The sequence below is a fragment of the Nycticebus coucang genome, chromosome 10, assembly GCF_027406575.1.
Source record: "Nycticebus coucang isolate mNycCou1 chromosome 10, mNycCou1.pri, whole genome shotgun sequence".
In the NCBI taxonomy this organism is placed as follows: Eukaryota; Metazoa; Chordata; class Mammalia; order Primates; family Lorisidae; genus Nycticebus; species Nycticebus coucang.
Window position 1 is genome coordinate 121,020,880 of NC_069789.1, and position 21,435 is coordinate 121,042,314.

Genomic DNA, 21,435 nt, shown 5'->3' on the forward strand with positions numbered 1-21,435 from the left:
CACAAGCAAAGAGTTGAATATATTCACCACACCAGCCACTCTGGAAGAGCCTCCCCAGAGACCACTGCCACTCACACAGTACTGCTTCTGGTGAGCTTATTTATCCTCTTTTATTTTCTCTCCTCCATCTTAACTCTTTACATGACTCACTTTGTCGATCCAAGCCGGACACTGATGAACATCAGTACATTCCTGGCTGCTTGTTTTCCAGCTTTCAGCCCCTTTGTGCTCGTCAGTTGTGATACTAGAATGTACAAAACCATTTTGTCAATTGTGGTAAAACAAAAATCCCCAAATAGACATTTTGTAAGCAGCCGTAATTCTAATTCATTCAACTTTTAAGCACTCAGCATATGACCTCTATAGATCTTGGATCATCTGAAACGTACCCTGATTAATATGTCTCGTGATTTAACTTTCTAAATGCATTACTTTCTCTTTGAATACTGATGCTCAATTAAGCAAATTTGTATGAGATTTTTTTTCTCTGAAGAAATCGCATAACCAAAGCAGGGCAAAATGTCTATTTATATTGGTACTCAGGACTGCCCTAATAAAATGTTAGGCTGTATATAATAACTCTAATAGAATATCAACCTGATACAATTCCTGTCCTACCACGAAATATGAATCAGATAATAAAGGCTTCACCTTTTAATATGAATGGACAACTAAGGATCAGTAGGCACTTCAACATATATTCTATCCTGAAAAAAATTGCAAAAATGAAAAAGAGATACATGAGGAAACAGAACACATGAAGGAAGCAGGAAAAGCTACAAAAATTATAATTAGTATCGTCAGAGAGCTTTCAGAATGCGTTATCATCCATAAAACAAATGCAAGATGCTATTAAAATGAATGATAGAATAAAAAGAGATTTAGGGAATTAGAAACATAAGAGACAAAATATTGAGTACAGTGGTTGGAAGGTAATATGGAGAAGCTTTAGGAAATTGAGGAAAGGTAGAAAATGAGAAAGAAAGAAAAATAGCAAAAGTTTCCTGGAAGTGAATATCTTAGTAATAGATATTCTTAGAGGGGAGAAATGTAAATATGGAGGGGAAACATTATCAAAGAAAATGTACAAGAGAATTTGTCAGAGCTGAAACATATTCATTTGCAGACTAAAAGGGCCTATTAACCTAATGGGAAATAAATGAGAATAAAACCACATTTAGGGCGGTGCCTATGGCTCAGTGGCTCCATATACTGAGGGTGGCAGGTTCAAACCCAGCCCTGGCCAAACTGCAACAAAAAATAGCTGGGCATTGTGGCAGGCGCCTGTAGTCCCAGCTACTTGGGAGGCTGAGGCAAGAGAATCGGCTAAGCCCAAGACTTGGAGGTTGCTGTGAGCTGTGACAACATGGGACTCTACCAAGGGCGACAAAGTGAGACTCTGTCTCTAAAAAAAAAAAAAAAAAACCCCATTTAGATTTTAAAATATTGGGAAGAAAAATTAATAAGGCTTTTAGGGGAAAAAATGTAGATCATATCTAAAGGGAGAGAAATCAAAAGTAAAATTTTTTTTTTTTTTAAGAGTCTCACTGTTGCCCTGGCAAGAATGCTATGGCATCGTATCTCACAGCAACTTCAGACTCTTGGGCTTGAGCAATCAATGCTCTTGCCTCAACCTTCCAAGTAGCTGGGACTACAGAAATCCACCACAGCTGGCTAATTTTTAGTGGGAATGGGAAGTCTTGCTCTTGCTCAGGCTGGTCTTGAACCTGTGAGCTCAGGCAATCCTCCCACCTCAGCCTCAGAGTGCTAGGATTATAGGCATGAGTCACTGCGCCTGGCTGAAACTTCATTTTCTTAATGACTGGAAGAAAACGGTTTTATTTTCAAACTTCTGAGATAATTTTTCAAACTTGAGTTAGGTAGCAGTCAAATTATCAAGGATGATAAAAGATATAAAGATATTTTCAAAAATGCAAAACTTTCTTTTCCATTAATGCTTTTCCAGAAATTTCTGAAGGTGCTCTCCATTGAGAAAGTAAATGAAAGGGCCGGGCATGGTGACTCACGCCACTTAATCTTAGCACTCTGGGAGGCCAAGGTGGGTGGATTGCCTGAGCTCACGGGTTCCAGACCAACCCGAGCAAGAACAAGACCCTGTCTCTAAAAATAGCCGGGCCAGTTGTGGTGGGCACCTGTAGTCCCAGCTACTTGGGAGGCTAAGGCAAGAGGATAACCTGAGCCCAAGAGTTTGAGCGTGCTGTAAGCTATGACACCACAGCACTTTACCAAGGGCAACAAAGTAAGACTGTCTCAAAAAAATAAATAATTAAAAAAGGAAGTAAATGAAGAAGAGAAAAATATGAGATCCAGGAAACTGTGGAGATTCAATGTGTAAGAAATGTTAATACAAATTATTACTATTTTTATTGTTGAGGAATCATTGAGAAAACAATGAGCCAGTTCATACTGCTTGTGCTTGCTGGGTGAAGTCCCTCTATTAATAGTGTAATAAAATTATTTTGATGATGGAGAAAGGAAATCCCTATACGACAGCTGGGATTACACAGAATTACACAGTCAGATGCTTGCCTGGGGGATATCCCCCAAATCAAACAGTTAACTGAACGTTTCTGATATATTATTCCAGAAATTCCCTGATGTGCAGCAAGACCTGAATTATGTTTGAGTCCTTCTCATATTCCTTCCATTTAAAGTGTTTCTAACAAATACAAATTATCTAATGTTGTTCAGACTTTGTACCATGAATAGAGATCTTCACATGTTTAAATGGTTTTACATCAATATAAATTTATATTCAATAGGATTACACAGAAGCCTACAGGCTTTTTCATATTCCTTATATTCAAAATATGTATTTCTCCCTTGTATGAACTTGCTGCTATCAAATAAATTGTCCATTATATAGCAATGAATGGTTCTGCACATTCTTTACATTCATAGGGTTTCTCAAGAATAAGTGTTCTCTTCATGTTAAGTTGTCCAACACACAGTGTTCTTTCACATCTTTCAATCATAAGCTTTCACCAGTATCTATTTTCTCATTTAAGTAAGTTGTCCACATAAAAACTTTCCCATAGTTTTTATATTCGTAGGGTTTATCATTACTATGAGTTCTTGCATGTTGAACAAAGTTTGAGGCATGAATAAAGGTCTTCTCAAATTCCTTACGTTGATAAAGTTTCTCACCAGTATGAAATCTCTGATGAACATTAAGTTGAAACCCACTAACGAAAGCCTTTCCACATTCTTTACATTCATAGGGTTTCTCACCAGTATGGACTCTCTCATGTTTAACAAGGCTTGAACCCCAACTAAAGGTCTTCCCACATTCCTTACATTTAAAAGGTTTCTCACCAGCATGAATCTTCTGATGTTGAATAAGGTGATAGCCACGACTGAAGGCCTTTCCACATTCTTTACATTCATAAGGTTTCTCACCCGTATGGATTCTTTCATGTTGAACAAGACTTGATCCACAATTAAAGGCCTTTCCACATTCCTTACACTCATAGGGTTTCTCACCAGTATGAACTAACTGATGTCTAGTAAGTTGATACCCACTACAAAAGGTCTTCCCACATTCTTTACATTCATAGGATTTCTCGCCAGTATGGACTCTCTCATGTTTAACAAGGCTTGAACCCCAACTGAAGGCCTTCCCACATTCCTTACATTCAAAAGGTTTCTCACCAGTATGAATCTTCTGATGTTGAGTAAGGTGATAGCCACGACTGAAGGCCTTTCCACATTCTTTACATTCATAAGGTTTCTCACCCGTATGGATTCTTTCATGTTGAATAAGACTTGATCCACAATTAAAGGTCTTTCCACATTCCTTACACTCATAGGGTTTCTCACCAGTATGAAATAACTGATGTCTAGTAAGTTGATAGCCCCAACAAAAAGTCTTTCCACACATTTTACATTGATAAGGTTTCTTACCAGTATGGATTTTCTGATGCTGAGTAAGTTGATAGCCATGACTGAAGGCCTTCCCACATTCTTTACATTTATAAGGTCTCTCACCTGTATGAATTATCTCGTGTTTAGCAAGGCTTGAACCCCAAATAAAGGTCTTCCCACATTCCTTACATTCATAAGATTTCACACCAATATGAATTTTCTTATGTTGAGTAAGGTGATAGCCACGACTAAAGGCCTTTCCACACTCCTTACATGCATAGGGTTTCTCCCCAGTATGGATTCTCTCATGTTTAACAAGGCTTGATCCCCAACTAAAGGTCTTCCCACATTCCTTACATTCATAAGGTTTCTCACCAGTATGAAATCTCTGATGCACAGTGAGTTGATAGGCACTACAATAATTCTTCCCACATTCTTTACATTCAAAGTGTTTTTCAGCTGTATGAGTTCTCTCATGCTGCACAAGTTTTGAGCCATGACTACATGCCTTCCCACATTCTTTACAAACATGGGGTTTTTCTCTACTGTGAATTCTTTGATGTGAAGTAAGAGATTTACTTTTTCTGTAAGTTGGTATTTTTCCATAGCTGATTACCATTTGACTGAAGCATCCCTCTTGCTGTCCCTGTAGTCCCTCAAATTTGCTTTTGTGCTTCCAATTATTTCTGAAAAGGGATTTCTCAAGGCCAAGGGTTTTACTTTTATCCTTTATGTCCCACTGAGAAAAATGTATGTCAAAAACATCCTTTTCTGAAAATAAGTTTTTGGTCTCACATGTTGTTGACTCCCAATCTGAAAGAAAACAAGAAAACACAATTACCTTCACTAGAAAAAAAACCCTCTATAGTAGATAGAAAACAAACTGGAAGATAATTCCCATTGGAATTGAATTAGATTAGGATATTTACTGAACTCAATCCTGAGCATTAAGGCTCTCTCTTGTTAAACAATAAATTCAGCCTTGGTTTTTCAGCTCTTATGTTAATGTTCTGTTTTGATAATTTTCTGGATTCCACACAGATCACTTGGTTCCTTAAACCAAATGCCAATTGATCAAGCCCATATGTGCACAGCATCCAATGTCCCCTGATCGGTATGTCTCTTAATGGAAATTGAGTTCTCACTATAATGAGCCTTAGCTGATTTTCTTTTCCCTAATCCATGCTTTCTAAGTTTTCACTGATGTTCTCAGTTTTGCTTTACTTCTAGCCAAAAGTGCACTGAAAGACTTGAACTTTTTATTTTTATTTTTTGCAGTTTTTGACCAGGGTTGGGTTTGAACCTGCCACCTCCAGTAAATGGGGCCAGCGCCCTACTCCTTTGAGTCTTGGTGCTACCCAAGACTTGAACTTCTTCTTTTTTTTTTTTTTTTTTTTTGAAAGAGTCTCATTTTTTTACCCCCAGTAGAGTGCTGTGGTGTTATAGCTCATAGCAATCTCAAACCCTTGGGCTCATGTGATCCTCTTGCCTCAACCTCCGGAGTAGCTGGGACTACTGGTGCCCACCACTACACCTGGCTATTTTTAGAGATGGAGTCTCGCACTTGCTCTGGTTGTTCTCAAGCTTGTGAGCTCAAGTGATCCATCTGCCTTGGCCTCTCAGAGTGCTGGGATTATAGGCATGAGCCATCACCCCCAGCCCCTTGAATTTAACTTTAGAGTTTGTTGTCTGAACTTCCAACCTTCAAATACTGTTTGTTTGGTTATTTGTGATTTGTATGGGAGTTAAGGAATGATCTCCACCCACTAATTGGCTATGTGGGTCATAGAGCCCCACATAAAATCTTTACCTATCATATGTCACTGATGGTGGGTTTGTATGTCTGTATTTTTATAACAAATTCAACTTGTAATTCAACCACATGTAACTTGTGGTTGAAGACATGCCCCACTCCACAGCAAGATAACAAACTAACAATTACCAGACTGATAGCCTAGCTAGCTACAAGGTATAGCCTGACTATACCACTGACAAAATGTTCTTCATCATTCTTTATATCACTGTTAAGTATCTCTTCCAGATATAGAAACAATTCCTTCTGTGTATGATCTGCCTTAAATTAAAGATCTACAAACATGAAATAATTAACAATTTGCTCTTCAGGAAATTCAGTCTCCCATACACATACATGTATTCACTATTATCCTAATTCCTGGCAAAAACTAATAACATTGCTATTATTTAAACCTTAATTTTCAATCTTAAAATACAACTGACATTATTAATCTATCATAAGATATGTTTACCACATTGATTTTTTGCTAGATTTCTTCATATGCTTCAATCAAAGTAGCATATTGCCACAGATTGAATGCAGAAGCAGATTTGAGAATCCGCATGTCTTCTATTAAATCAAACATTAAAGGAATCTGCAAATATTTAAAGCAATATCTTTCATTAATTTTTTGTTTTGTTTTGCAAAAGATTGTTTTCACGTTATTTATCTTAATATTCAATGGCTTACTTTTTTTTTTTTAGAGACAGAGTCTCATCTTGTCACCCTCGGTAGAGTGCTGTGGTGTCACAGCTCACAGCAACCTCCAGCTCTTGGGCTTAGATGATTCTCTTGCCTCAGCCTCCCAAGTAGCTGGGACTACAGGCGCTTGTCACAATGCCTGGCTATTTTTTTGTTGCAATTTGGCCAGGGCCGGGTTTGAACCCACCACCCTCGATATATGGGGCTGGCACCCTATTCACTGAGCCACAGGAGCCGCCCGGAAAAAATAATTGTTAATATAAATGTCACTTAAATTAACAAGAGTTGATTCTGAGTCCATATTGATAGAATATTTATGATTGAACAAATGAATGAATACATGCAGGAGAGGCAGAAGCTCATCTTCATAGCAGAATGCCTACTTCCAGGATGGGCAACAGTGAGACCATATCTCTACAAAATGTTTTTTTTTTTTTAAATCAATTTGGGGCTCAGCGCCTGTAGCTCAACGGCTAGGGCACCAGCCACATACACCAGAGCTGGCGGGTTCGAATCCAGCCTGGGCCTGCCAAACAACAATGACAATACAACCAAAAAATAGCTGGATGTGTGGCAGGCACCTGTAGTCCCAGCAACTTGGGAGGCTGAGGCAAGAGAATCACTTAAGCCCAAGAGTTGGAGGTTGCTGTGAGCTGTGATGCCACAGCACTCTACCAAGGGCAACAAAGTAAGACTCTGTCTTGGTGGGGTAGGGAGGTGTGGGGGAGAGTGGGAAATCACATCCTGCTTTCCAATTCCTTGTTCTTTTTCTCACAAACATCCAGGGCTCTTTCCCTATTCTAATAACGTTGCCACTTCTGGCTTAGAAATGGAGTGTCTGTATGCAAGAAAAGAAATGCTAAATGCTGTAGACAATTTTTCAAAATTATAAGCTCAAAGTAGTTAGGTACATCTATAATAGAGGTAAAAATAATATTATTGATCAAGTCTTCAGAGAAGAGGAAGGTGATTGTAAGAAAAAATGTGAGATCCCTGAGGTAGGAAAATGATCTTGTTTGAGACTCATTCAGGCCCCATCCTTTTAGGGCAAACAAAACTAGTGGTTGAAAACAGACTGTGGAGCCACACATCCTAGATTCAATCCCCTGCCACTGCTTCCCACCAGCTGTGTGACCTTGAGAAGTCATTTAAACCATATGCATCTCCATATTCTCATCTACAAAATGGTGATAAAATGGTACCTACCTTCTAGAGATGTTGTAAAGGTTAAATAAGTTAATGTATTTACACTGCTTAGAACCGAGCCTAGTATATAGTAAGCACAGAGCTATCAATGTTACTACTGTTACTGTTATTTTGTTAAGAGGATAACAAATAAATGTTTCATGAGACATTTTTATGATTTAGCTTAATGTTAAATATAAAGTTCGCAGGTTGTAACTTTCAACTTCAAAGTAAAGGAATGTGTTACTTTAGTAGTAAATTATAATTCTGTTCATTTAATCAACCCCTATATAAGATACAGAGGCTCTTTTGAAAGTCAAACTACACCCGGACTCTGTTTCAAGCTATTCTCCCTGCATGTGGGTCAGAAAACAACAAAGCCTCTTGCTTTAGTGTGCCTAGGGATGACTGGAGGATATGTGTAAATGTAGACTCTATTCATCAGGTCCTAGGGTAGGACCTGACATGCTACATTTCTAATCTGCCCCAGAAGATACTGATGTTACTTATTTCTGTAAAACTTCATAATAACAAGTTAAAACTTAAAAAAATATATGAACACACGTAACATATAGAACAAATCATGGCTTCTAATCACTAAGAAGACAATCTATACACCTTCTGAAAACCAATAAAACTGCCCATAATCTGCCTAAGTCCCTCACTAATTTTTTGGTACGTTCTCCTTCACTAACTGTGCTCTCACCTTCTTATGGTTCTTCAAACAAGAGAAGCACAATGTGAGTAGCAAGGACACACATCTACAGAAAATCTGAAGTTTAACACAGTATGAATCCTGGTTTCTTTGACAATGGATATGAAATAAATGCCCTATAAAGTCAGTCCAGCCATTAAGGAAGAGAGGAGATCGCAGAAAGGAATGACATGTAAAGCTTACTGAGGGATGGAAAAGGACAAGGTATTTAACAAACTCGTTTCTAACCCAACAAATATAAAAGCATTCCTTTGGGAATAGGGAGAAATCAGTATGGTTGCTTCAAAAACAGACCGTAATTTCCAGTAGGGAAAGCTGATGTCATAAAGAGATTTTATATTATTGCAGGCAGATGACCTTACCCAGTGACACCAAGTTATTATAGTTCTCCAACATCACATCCAGATATAAGTCCCTCTGAGCATGGTCCAGGCATTCCCACTCCTCCTGAGAGAAGTTGATGGCCACATCCCTGAATGTCACCAATCCCTAAAAACAAAAACCTACATATTATTTGTGAAATTAAAGAAAGTATTTCCAAGAGGAAAAAAGAAGGTAAGAAGGATAAACCACAAAGAAAGGGAAAATACAACAATGAAGTAAGCTGAAAGCCTACTTGACACAGGTAGGAAAAAGCAAGAAAATTAGAGTGACTGAAGTGAGTATCTACATGTTTTAGAAGAATCCTGTCACAGCACAAAAACTTCCTGGATACTGTCAGATATCCTGTCTGGTAAAATGTAAAATAATCACAGATTTCTTCTCCATCAAATAAAAGGTGTGTATATATACAAATATATGCAATTATATAATCTACTATGTGTCTGCCTCAAAAATTCTTTGTAAATGTCAATTGCTAACCATATTTTCCTTTAAAACCTAAGAAAACAAAAACTTTTTTCCAAATGTATTATATAATCTCTATTTTATAAAAATGATTTCCATTAAATTGGGGATTATCATCAAGCTTCAAGTACATCATTCTGTTAGATTGTATCAAAAGCATTACTAATTATTACTACTTATTACAATGTTAAATAAAATATTTTTATTAGCTGAAATTCATTTCATCCTCTGGATATATGAGATTAATAGAGTTGTGATATTTATACATTTAGGATGAACAAATCTTCTGAAGATTTTCTTTTTTTTTTTTGTGGTTTTTGGCCAGGGCTGGGTTTGAACCTGCCACCTCCGGCATATGGGACCAGCGCCCTACTCCTTGAGCCACAGGCGCCGCCCTGAAGATATTCTTAATTCTGGGAATCTTCTCACTTGTTACCATCAACCACCCCTTGCTTAATACTTTCCTGTTCCTGAGTTAAACTATATTGACGTAAAGTGTTGCATTTGACATAGATATCACCCAAGACCAACATGTCCTGGTCAATGGACTTCAAAGTCCATTAGTTCAAAGTTCACTGGAAGTAGAGTCCTTTGTGATTCCAACGGCCACCAGTGTTCATCTCTTAAGGAACCCCTGAACCACTTATGCTCTTTTCTAAACAGAAGAGCCTCCCAAAGCATGAACCAGTATCACATAAACGGAGGCTGAGACCAAGCAATCCCAAATTCCATCTTATGTCTCTGGAAAACCCAGGTCCTTGGAGAAATTCCAAGTTTTCCCATGTGGTCCAATGGGATCCTTATCACTAACTTATCACACTAAAGATTTGACACAGGAATGAGAAATTCAGGTAAGAGAAAATGGTGCAGATCTCATTGAACAAAGGTGGTAACAGATGTGATGATAAAGGGCAGTACCAAGACAGCCTGCCACAGATATGTCATAGTTAAACACCAAAGCTCTCCTGGAGAACACATAAACTAATGAACTTTTCTGAGTGACCATCCAGGCAGTAACAACCTGCCTTTGTCTAAGGGCAGAGTATTTTGACTGGATTCTTCTCTAGTTGCCCTCTAATCAGCATCTTGCCCTGAAAAAAGGAAAACTATTGCTTTCAAAAATCTTGTGAAGTCTTTCATTCTCTTCCCTTTCTTCCTTTATGAGTCCTGTTGGTGCCTTTGATAGATGAACTCAATCCACTATTGGTTTTCCTTATATACAAGAAAAGCATACTAATTAATACTATATTTTATATTTCTTTGAACTTTCTTTGACAGAAGTTTAAGTATCTTAAGCTCCATTCCTCCACTGCTCTATCACTGACTGCTCTTGCTAGAGTACTGACTTGCTAGAGGACTGATACACAGGAGATGTTGAACATGATCAATGATATGACACTGGAAAGGGGAGGGGCACATAGGGAGAGTTATGGGCGCCACCCAATAGGCACTAATGGTTATTTGGCTCCATTCACTGGGATAGGAGGAACTGAGAAGTAGGTTCAGGGACAGAGTTTTGTCAGGTAGAAAACCTTAAAAAATTACGAGATTCACACGACCTAAAAATTAGAAGATCCATTTTTCCCTTTCATGAAGGGAAAAATACCAACTTACATCAGTCATGGTTCGAGATCTGCAAGAACTAATTAATGCTCCATGAGGTTCCTCTATTGGTGAAGCACAGAATCCAGAAAAGCCAGAACTGGGGAAGGAAAATGCAGCATTAGACGAGGTGTGCTCACACGATCCCATTGTAACTTAAGCTCCTACAGGATTTTATCTTCTCCATTCCTACTTGTCCTCCACACCCGATACACCATTTATGGAACCTAAACTCTCACTGGGAGTCCCAAGGTTCTTTAGCAAGGTTTCTAGCAGTGCCTGGGGGATGCTAATCTGGGCATGGGATTAGACTACTCAGTCATTCCCAGATCAGATCCTCCTCCCGTTTCTACCTCTCAGGACTGAAAAATGGCCACATGGTCCAAGCCAGAATGTCTTTCATGGGCCCAGGACTGAAGGAAATTAGTCAAGACACAGGAGCTGGATAGGATGGACCAGAAATTTCTCAGAAGCTCCAAAATGCTGACTTCCTAGTATGCCAGAACATCTATGATACAGAACTCTATGATGTTAGCAAATGCTAACTTAGGGAAATAATCAAGATCTAATATCAATAGAAAAAATAAGTTATGAGATATACAATATGATTACATTTATAAAAAATATATATACACACACACATACATAAAGACTGGCAATCAAAAACATCAATAGATGAAAAAAGTTTGGAAAGTTACAAATTTATATATTTATAATGTTTATCTTTTTATTGTGATCACAATGTTCTTTTTGTTTCAGTATTCTGCATAATTGTGTAACCATAGCCATGAATTATGTTAACTCTATGATTTTTACATATGCCCATGTCCTACCTAGAAAAAAATGGCTGAAATTCCCCTAGTAATATTGGGGATATAATGATGATGTCTTGATCCTGCTTCCTTCCCTTCATGCCTTCTTAACAGATAGGTTTAATTTGCAGCTGAACCTATCTTAGCCATGGTACCTTCTAGATAACCGCTGAATCACCTGATCCTATGAATCTCACTTTGCAACTAACATTAGAATAAAAACTATAGACAGCTGACAGAGTAAGTTCCATTTGCCTCCATATAGTTGGCTGTGATCCAATAATATTGCTTATAATTACTTCCCTATGAGTTCCTAAGGCAGGTCACCTGGATTACCTATTGGCCTTTCTTGATAGTTGTCTTACACTTATTTCTATGCATATTTTATTTGCTATGCCTTGAAAATACAGATAAAATAAATTATGTCTTCTAGACATTGTATTACCAGGCCCCCAAAACTGCTATCATTGGGTCTTGGATTTGGGGAAAATTCTAACCCCAAATTCTACTTCTAGAAACATATCCTTAAGAAAGCTAGAAAAGCAGACAAGACGTATACACAAAAATATTAAACCAAAAACAATTTCTAATAACCAAAACCTAGAAACTATGTAATAGTAGGCAAAAGGTTTAAAAAATTATGACCCGTCTCGGCACTTGTAGCTCAAGTGGCTAAGGCGCCAGCCATATACACCAGAGCTGGCGGATTCAAATCCAGCCCGGGCGTGCCAAACAATGACAACTACAACCAAAAATAGCTAGGCATTGTGGTGAGTGCCTGTAGTCCCAGCTACTCAAGAGGCTAAGGCAAGAGAATCACTTAAGCCCAGAAGTTGGAGGTTGCTGTGAGCTGTGACGTCATGGCACTCTACCTGGGGTGACAGCTTGAGGCTCCATCTCAAAAAAAAAAAAAATTATGACCCACTACACCCTCATTAATTGATTCATATTAATTGAAAACATCCATTTCAAATGAAATCCTCCTGAGGAGGATTGCTTGAGCTCAGGAGTTCAAGAACAGCTTGAAGAAGAGTGAGACTCTGTCTTTACTAAAAATAAGAAAAATTAGGCAGGCACTGTGGTGGGCACCTGTAGTCCCAGCTACTTAGGACACTAAGGCAGAAAGATAGCTTGAGCCCAAGAAGTCAAGGTTGCTATGTGCTAGGATGATATCAGGCACTCTAGCCTGGGAGACATGAGTGAGATTCTATCTAAAAACAAAACAACAACAAAAAAGCCTCACAAAACAGAATTTATTGGTTGAAACTTTACTTTGCTTTAACAACCTTCCTTGTCTTGCTTTAAAAATTATGACTATTAAAAAGACAAAAAAAAAAAAGCACAATTATAAGAGGAACTTTAACAAATGCAATCAGTGTAACCTAATTATTTGTACCCTCAATGAATCCCAAACAATAAAAAATTGTAATACTCAATATGTACTAATAACATTTGTTATCATATATACTGTATCTTATAAAAAATAATAAAAAGATAAAAAATAGTTTGTGCACAATACCACACCTAAATACTAATCATGGCTCAGCACCTGTAGCTCAGTGGCTAGGGCGCCAGCTACATACACTGGGGCTGGCAGGTTGGAACCCTGCCCGGGCCTGCCAAACAATGACAACTATAACAAAAGATAGCCAGGCGTTGTGGCGGGCACCTATAGTCCCAGCTACTTGGGAGGCTGAGGCAAGAGAATAGCTTAAGCCCAAGAGTTTGAGGTTGCTGTGAGCTGTGACGCCACAGCATTCTACTGACGGCGACATGGTGAGACTGTCTCAAATAAATAAATAAATAAATAAATACTAATCTCCTCAAGTAATCATAATCTAAAATAAAGCTGTAACATTAATCTCCAGGAGGTGTTTTTTTATAACATTGGAATCCACTGGAGAATTTGAATAATTTGCTATCTGAGTAGGTGGCTAAAAATTGAGGAGAGGACAATAGGAGGTCACTGCACCAGCATGGTGGGTCGTTCACCAGAAGGAAGACCCAGGAAACACTACTAGTCAAGATATAAGCCAAGAAAAGCAAATAGTCTCATGACTTAGAAACAAAAATACTTGTATGTACTTAAAACACACACACACAAACTCACATGAATCTTGATTTCTAAATGGGTAAAACTTCTTTTCTTCTTCTCAAGGTCCTTCTTAGGAACTTGGTGGCACTGGAGGAAAAGAGGAATCATGAAACAGAAGCATCTCTCACAGAGCAGACATAATTTAAAAAGAAAAAATGAGGTCTCTCTCACCTTTTCTCCTTCATGAGAGGGACCCACTTCCAAGTCTCTTTGGAAATGCTCTAAACTTTCTTTGTTATTCCTAAATAAAATCTCTCTATGTTACCCTGAAACTTGTGTATGTTACTTTTGCTTTCTGTCCACACTGCCTGTGCAGCCCGAGTTTTATTTTCAGTTTCCACTCACTTTTGCTTTCAGTCACCACCATGCCTCACTTGAACTTTCTAGTTCTGCCCAGTAATCAAACCGGGTGAACTGAGATCGGGGAACTGGAACTTCCAACCCCCTCTTTTCTGGTGCCACAAAACCCAGGAAGAAAAACCTCAACATTGTTCCTGGCACAGAAGCCCCAGGAAAAAGACCCCTGGAGGATCCCAATATTCCCCACATTCCACATCGGGATCCCAGAAACTTGCTAAGGGACAAGTGCTTTTTGACAAAGAATGTGAACACCTTAATCTCTTGGAGAAGGTCTATTTTGGACTTAGGATTCAAGAAAACCCTAAGCAGGAAGGTCCTGTCTCTAGAACAAGCATATAATGAGTTTATAGAGCATGCAAGGAGACTTCCCTTGTATGGTGTTCACCTCACCACACCCAGGTCTGAAGGAGAAAAGCAGATTTGGTACCTGAACCCATAAGGACAGATCTGTGTGGCAATGGCTGTCTTGAGATGAGCCATTGCCAGAGGGACACAGCCAGCGTGATGTAACCATGCAGGGAGGGAATCTGAATGGAACAATCTGAGACCACCATCAAATTCAAACTGCCAGACCACCAGGCAGCAAAAAGGCTATGGAAGACATGTGTGGAACATCACTCTTTCTACAGGCTTGAGCAGACACCAAAGCCCAGGTTCCTGACCTGCAGGTCCAAATTCCACTATAATGGCTACACCCAAGCACAGGCCTGCTAGCCAAGCACCCTCATAGATAGGCTAGCACCACTAATGTGTGTGCTTCTCCTGTATGTACTTTCACCTGTGTTGATGTAGTTTTCATCACAAGAAAATCAAGGAAAACAGACTGAGAACAGCCAGATGAATACACACTAGAAGTTACTGTAACAGGCAATGGTAGTCCCCCCCAATCAACCATTGCAAGAGTAATTGTGAAAAATTCTTGATGAACATGACAACAAACATCAGTTCCTGCAAAAAATCTACAAAATCAGACTCCTGCAGCAGGAAAAAACAGATGGAGAAAGAAAACCAGATGGAAAACCTCTGTCGTGTCACAGCAAAAGACAAAGATACAGAAACCTCCTGTAGCATGGAAGATTGGGAACGAACATGGCAAATTTTTCATTAAACCAAAAGCTGGCATGGTTTCAACCAAAAAGTTTTCTGGCGCTGGAGAAAATTATATTCTTTCAGTGAGTTAAGATTGTATCATTTGAATTTGTTATGTAATTTTGACGATAAACCTGGTCTTATATTTTTTCTCTTAAAACTTTAAAAGAAGAAAAAAGAAAGAACAAAACAACTTATAGGGCAACATCTACCTTCTTCCACACATAACCAAATGAAATTAAAATGGAAGCTGGAGTCTGTCTGAGTTGACAGCAATACTCAGGGACAGAGGTCTGATTGCAGTAGCTATGAAACGTACAGCTGGCCCTCAAAGAGCTTCTAGAGGGGCCCCTTCTAGGAATCCTACCCCTAGGACCTCCTCACGCTGTCACCAGGATACTTCCAGATCTAAAACTCGCATCTGAATTGCTTGAAACGTCCATTCTGGGACTTGCTGTCATACAGACATCTTGCTGTCACTTAACGGGTTAGCAAGTTCAAGGACGGCCTAACGGCAGGAACCTGGAACATTCCATCAAAGCAAACCACACCTACAAATAAGGCCACGCATTCCACCACCCCTAATCGAATCCACTGTCACGGAACCCCCTCTGGCCCTGTCACGCAGTCTGTCACACACTGTCCCCCTCATCTGCTCAAGCATACACACAGGCTTGAGGCTCCGGACACTACACGCCCGGTCCGTGACCCTAATCGCCTCACTTCCACCGCCCCGGATGTCACCCCCACCCTCACTGCGGGTTCCGATCCGGCCCAGTAATGTCTGCTGAGCCCTGCTAGCCTCACGCGGGCTGATTACTACGTACACAACCAACTCACCGCGCAGAGTCCAAAAACCTTGAGGACACGGGAAAGGGACACCGAGACGAGGTTAGTTGGACCCAGAGGCTTATGGGAAATAAGAACCGGGAAACTCTCAGAGGCTGGGAGCGGGCTCAAAAGAAGAGCTGGGGACTGGGACGCTCGCCCAGCCCCTAAAAGACCCCGATCCGAAGACTTCTGGGAAATGTAGTTCGCAGCCGGCGAGTCCCGGGAAGGCGGAAGGAAGGCTGCAAGAATACTCCCAGCATGCAACTCGGTTCCGCCCGCCCGAGGCGCTTTTTGCGAAATAGACGGCAACTCTACCTATAAGTAGAGAACGAATTAGAAGGTTTTCAACAAACGCTGGGAACTCATTCTGGTGTCCACAGCGGGCGACGATGGGAATGAGGTTTCTGGGAACTTAGATCTGAGTGAACAGGAGTGTCCAGATCAAGTCCGTGGAAATGGCCTTGAGTGACACCACCTGGGAACCTTGGGTACGAGCGTCTGACACCACCTGGGAACCTTGGGTACGAGCGTCTGGCAATTGAAGAGTGGCAGTTAAACAGATGGGTGTGTCTGTGAGTGAGTTTGTGGATCCCATTCAGTGTCTGGAATCCTGTGTGGTCTTGTTTATATGTTCATGGACTAGTATTTAAGTTCCTGTTCGAGTGAGTCTGTCTCCCTAGACATGAGGTAAATTGTGCTACAGATTATATGCCACCGCGCCCAGCCTATTTTACATTTTTTATATTTTGCATTTTTAAAAACATTATTTACTAATTAGCTTTTCCTCTGTTAACATATTCACAAGCCCTCGTATGTAAGAACAATATTATAAACCTGGTGTACAGATCCCACATTTTTTCCCGTTATAAACATACATATATACTTGCCTTTAGTCCCTATTTTATAAAAAAAATGTTTTTAAGGAAAATACATATAACATCGCTGTTATTTACATGTATACAGATGAGAAGATGGTTACTGAAAGGCAAAGAATCACCATGAGCTGGTGGGTTTGGGGTGATTTCCCCCGCTTTTTTAATTTATTTTATTTTATTTATTTATTTATTTTTTGAGATGGAGTCTCCCTCTACTGCTCTGGGTCGAGTACTGTAGCATAATAGCTCACAGCAACCTCAAACTCTTGGGTTGGGGGGGAGGGGGCGCCTGTGGCTCAGTCGTAAGGTGCCGGCCCCATATACCGAGGGTGGTGGGTTCAAACCCGGCCCGGCTGAACTGCAACCAAAAATAGCTGGGCGTTGTGGCAGGCGCCTGTAGTCCCAGCTATTTGGGAGGCTGAGGCAAGAGAATCGCTTAAGCCCAGGAGTTGGAGGTTGCTGTGAGCTGTGTGATGCCGTGGCACTCTACCGAGGGCCATAAAGTGAGACTCTGTCTCTACAAAAAAAAAAAAAAACTCTTGGGTTCAAGCTATCCTCTTGCCTCAGCCTCCTGACTCGTTGGGACTACAGGCGCCTGCCACAGTGCCTGGCTAATTTTTCTATTTTTAGTAGACAGGTGTCTCACTCTTGCTCAGGCTGGTATGGAACTTGTGAGCTCAAGCAGTCCACCCCCTTGGCCTCCCAGAGTACTAGGATTACAGGCGTGAGCCACCTAGCATGGCCAAGTGCTTTCACTTTCACAAGCCTCACCAGACTGTCCCGGAAGTACATCCAGTAGTTGCAAATACTCTACTGACCACCTTGTCTAAAGACATGTGCTGACTATGGTTTTAGATTTAAAAGATGCCTTTCTTTTGCATCCCCTTAGATAAAGGCTCCTAAGAAATCTTTGCTTGCAAACAGCAGTATCCTGGCTCAGTGCCTATAGCTCAGTGGTTAGGGCACCAGCCACATCACCGAGGCTGGCGAGTTCAAACCGTCCTAGGCCAGCTAAATAATGACAACTGCAACAAAAAACAGCCAGGCGTTGTGATGGGCACCTGTAGTCCCAGCTACTTGGGAGGCTGAGGCAAGAGAATTGCTTAAGCCCAAGAGTTTGAGCTTGCTGTGAGCTGTGATGCCACATCACTCTACCAAGGGTAACAAAGTGAGACTCTGTCAAAAAATAAATAAATATGCATTAATGTTCACAGCTATAATTTAATAATAAATTTTAAAAAATAAATAAATAAAAATAAAACCAGTGTATGGTGCCCCATGATTGCATTAATGTACACTGCTATGATTTAATAATAAATTTAAAAAAGAAAAAAATAAATAAAATGGCAGGATCCTAAGAGTAATGGCACACAACAGTTTTGTTAGACTATTTTACTTTAAGGTTTTAAAAACTCACCCACAATATTTAGGAAAATCCTAGCCAAAGATGGTAGAGCCTCTAACTAACAGATAGAGGCTTTTACAGTAAATGACATTCTTATTACTAATAAAACTCAAAAAGCTTCTGTTAAGAACATTATTTAGGGGCGGTGCCTGTGGCTCAGTGAGTAGGGCGCCGGCCCCATATGCCGAGGGTGGCGGGTTCGGACCCCGCCCCGGCCAAACTGCAACAGAAAAATAGGCGGACGTTGTGGCGGGCGCCTGTAGTCCCAGCTGCTCGGGAGGCTGAGGCAAGAGAATCGCGTAAGCCCAAGCGTTAGAGGTTGCTGTGAGCTGTGTGACACCACGGCACTCTACCCGAGGGCGGTACAGTGAGACTCTGTCTACACAAAAAAAAAAGCCGGGCGTTGTGGCGGGCGCCTGTGGTCCCGGCTACCTGGGAGGCGGAGGCAGGACACTCGCTTGACCCCAGGAGCTGGAGGTTGCTGTGAGCCGTGTGACGCCACGGCACTCTACCCGAGGGCGGTACAGTGAGACTCTGTCTACACAAAAAAAAAAGCCGGGCGTTGTGGCGGGCGCCTGTGGTCCCGGCTACCTGGGAGGCGGAGGCAGGACACTCGCTTGACCCCAGGAGCTGGAGGTTGCTGTGAGCCGTGATGCCAAGCTGCCCAGGACGACAGCTTGAGGCTCTGTCTCAAAAATAAATAAATAATAAATAAAATTAAATTAAAAAAAACAAAACAAAACATTATTTAGATAGATTTTAAACTTTTAGGCTAGTAGAGACTAGAAAATAAACAAACAAAAAGGTTCCGGTTTGCAAACAGATTATTAAATATCTAAGACTTAAATTCTCAAAAAGACAAAAAAAGCCTGCTCCCAAACAAAAAAGAGGCCACAACTGAGTAACAACTCCCACCACCTGCCAACAACTGTGGCACTTCCTGAGAATGGCAGGCTTTTGTTACCTTTAGATATCTAATTTTAGACTAGTAGTAAAGGTCCTCTATAAAGCTTTAAAAAGAAGAAATTTTAGGCTCCGCGCCTGTAGCTCAGTGAGGCTGAGACTGGTGGATTTGAACCTGGCCTGGGCCAGCTAAACAACAATGACAACTGCAACAAAAAATAGCCGGACGTTGTGGCTGGTGCCTGTAATCTCAGCTACTTAGAAGGCTGAAGCAAGAGAACTGCTTAAGCCCAAGAGTTTGAGGTTGCTGTGAGCTGTGATGCCACAGTACTCTACCAGGGTGACATAGTGAGACTGTGTCTCAAAAAAAAAAGAAGAAGAAGACATTTTAAACACTTGATATGGCCCCATGAATGCCAAAATGCATTTAATCACACTTTTAAAAAAACTACCAACCGCTCCAGCTCTAAGAATCCCTGATTTTAAAAAGCCTTTGAAATGGTGTGGTGTCTCACACCTGTAGTCTTAGCACTCTTTGAGGCCAAGGTGGGTATAGATTGCTTGAACTCAGGAGTTCAATATCAGCCTGAGCAACAGCGAGACCCCATCTCTAAAAAAAATAGCCAGGTGTTATGGCAGGTACCTGTAGTCCCAGGTACTCAGGAGGCTGAGGAAAGAGGATCTGTTGAACCCAAGAGTTTGAGGTTGCTGTGAGCTATGATGCCAGAGCACTCTACTAAGGGTGACAAAGTGAGACTATCTCAAAAATAAATAAATAGCCTTTTGGCCTTTTTGTACATAAAAGACACAGCCTAAGCCTGTAGGTCTTAACTCAAACCTTTGGACCAACTAAGAAGCCAGTGGCCTATTTCTCCAAGCACCTTAATAGGACAACAAAGGGATGGCCTCCTTGACCCCAAGCAGTGGCTGCCACCTGTGATGTATTACTGGAGGCTGAGAAGTCTACACTGAGAAAACCCATCACTATATCTTTTTTTACTGCTCACCATGTCCTTTCCTTACCAGAGCAAAAGAGAGGATACTGGCTAACCTTGGGAAAGTTAGGAAGATACAAAGCCATCTTATTGGATGATCCAGAGGTTAGGCTCAAAGCTATGACCACTTTAAACCCTGCCTCTTGCTACCTGCTGAGTTCGAGCTATCTCCCACTCATCACTGTGTTCAGATTATCAAACAAGTATTTCCTGGCTGCCCTGATCTGACTGACCAGCCATTGGAAAAGCCAGAATTAGAAATGTTTATATATGAAAACAGCTTCATAGACCAAAGACATTCAAACAGGGAATGCAGTTGTCATCTTACAGGGCACCTTGAAAGCCAAGGCTTTGCCTCTAGCTCAGAAGGTCTAACTTATGGCCCTCCCCAGGGCTCTCCAAATAGACAAAGACAAAACAGTATGTACACAGACTCAGAGTATGCTTCCTCAGTGCTGCATGTACACGGGCCTGATAAAAAAGAAAGACTTTTAACTGCTGAAAATATACTTCAAACAGTTTAACCTATTAAAATCTATTAATGGCTCCGCACCCAAAACACAGTGGTTATGGCGCCAGCGACGCTGGCAGATTGGAACCTGGCCTGGGCCAGCTAAACAACAGCAACTGCAACAAAAAATAGCCAGGCATTGTGACGAGTGCCTGTAGTCCAAGCTACTTGGGAAGCTGAGGCAACAGAATCACTTAAGCCCAGGAGTTTAAGGTTGCTGTGAGCTGTGATGCCACAGCATTCTACCAAGGGTGACATAGTGAGACTCTGTGTCAAAAAATAAAATCTATTGATGACTCTAAAAAAGTGACTATTACACAACTGTGTTAGACACAAGAAGGGGAAATTCCTTAATTTAAAAAAAAAAAAAATGGCAGGGCGGCACCTGTGACTCAAAGAGGTAGGGCGCCGGCCCCATATGCTGGAGTTGGCAGGTTCAAACCCAGCCCCAGCCAAAAACTGCCAAAAAAAAAGCAGATCAAGCAGCTTAAGCTCCACAAGACTCTTAAGTTTTGACAGCCTACTGTCCTCTTAATTCCCCATATTGACTTTACCAACTATCAGCCTTGATGTACCCAATAGGACTCGAAAAGAGCCAAAGAATAGGCATTTGGGTCTTCTACCCCAGACCACCCTGGCTGAGAATATAATTCAAAGAGTAGCATCCTGGTGCCTGAAGCTCTTTGAAAGAAAAAGCATGAATCAAATAATCAAATACTCATCAGAAGAGAAACACTATCTTATGATGGATCCAAAAATATTTGATCAGCTCTGGTTTACAACAGACCATCCAAAAGGTCATTCAATGACATATAGATGGCTCATGCCT

The 21,435-nt window shown here is 40.7% G+C and overlaps 1 protein-coding gene across 4 annotated transcripts; it reads right to left on the reverse strand.

Moving 5' to 3' along the window:
• Positions 1-1,473: 1,473 nt before the first annotated feature.
• On the reverse strand, positions 1,474-16,955 carry ZNF283 (zinc finger protein 283). Of its 4 annotated transcripts, XM_053606256.1 has the most exons (6): positions 15,927-16,955; positions 13,809-13,878; positions 13,653-13,724; positions 10,743-10,830; positions 8,645-8,771; positions 1,474-4,698 (listed from the first exon to the last, which is right to left on the reverse strand). In XM_053606256.1, exons 4-6 carry the CDS (start codon positions 10,749-10,751, stop codon positions 2,993-2,995), a joined length of 1,842 nt encoding a protein of 613 aa, XP_053462231.1. In that variant the 5' UTR covers positions 10,752-10,830; positions 13,653-13,724; positions 13,809-13,878; positions 15,927-16,955; the 3' UTR covers positions 1,474-2,992. The 4 variants fall into 4 exon arrangements, with proteins under 4 accessions (XP_053462231.1, XP_053462230.1, XP_053462229.1 ...); XM_053606255.1 differs by lacking the exon at positions 13,809-13,878; XM_053606254.1 differs by having other exon boundaries at positions 13,809-16,955.
• Between the last annotated feature and the right edge of the window lie 4,480 nt (positions 16,956-21,435).

Coding starts and splice junctions, on each gene's coding strand:
- ZNF283 (XM_053606255.1), bottom strand. Junction 4,699..8,644: donor TAATAACTTGGTGTCACTGG/GTAAGGTCATCT, acceptor GTTTTCTTTCAG/ATTGGGAGTCAACAACATGT.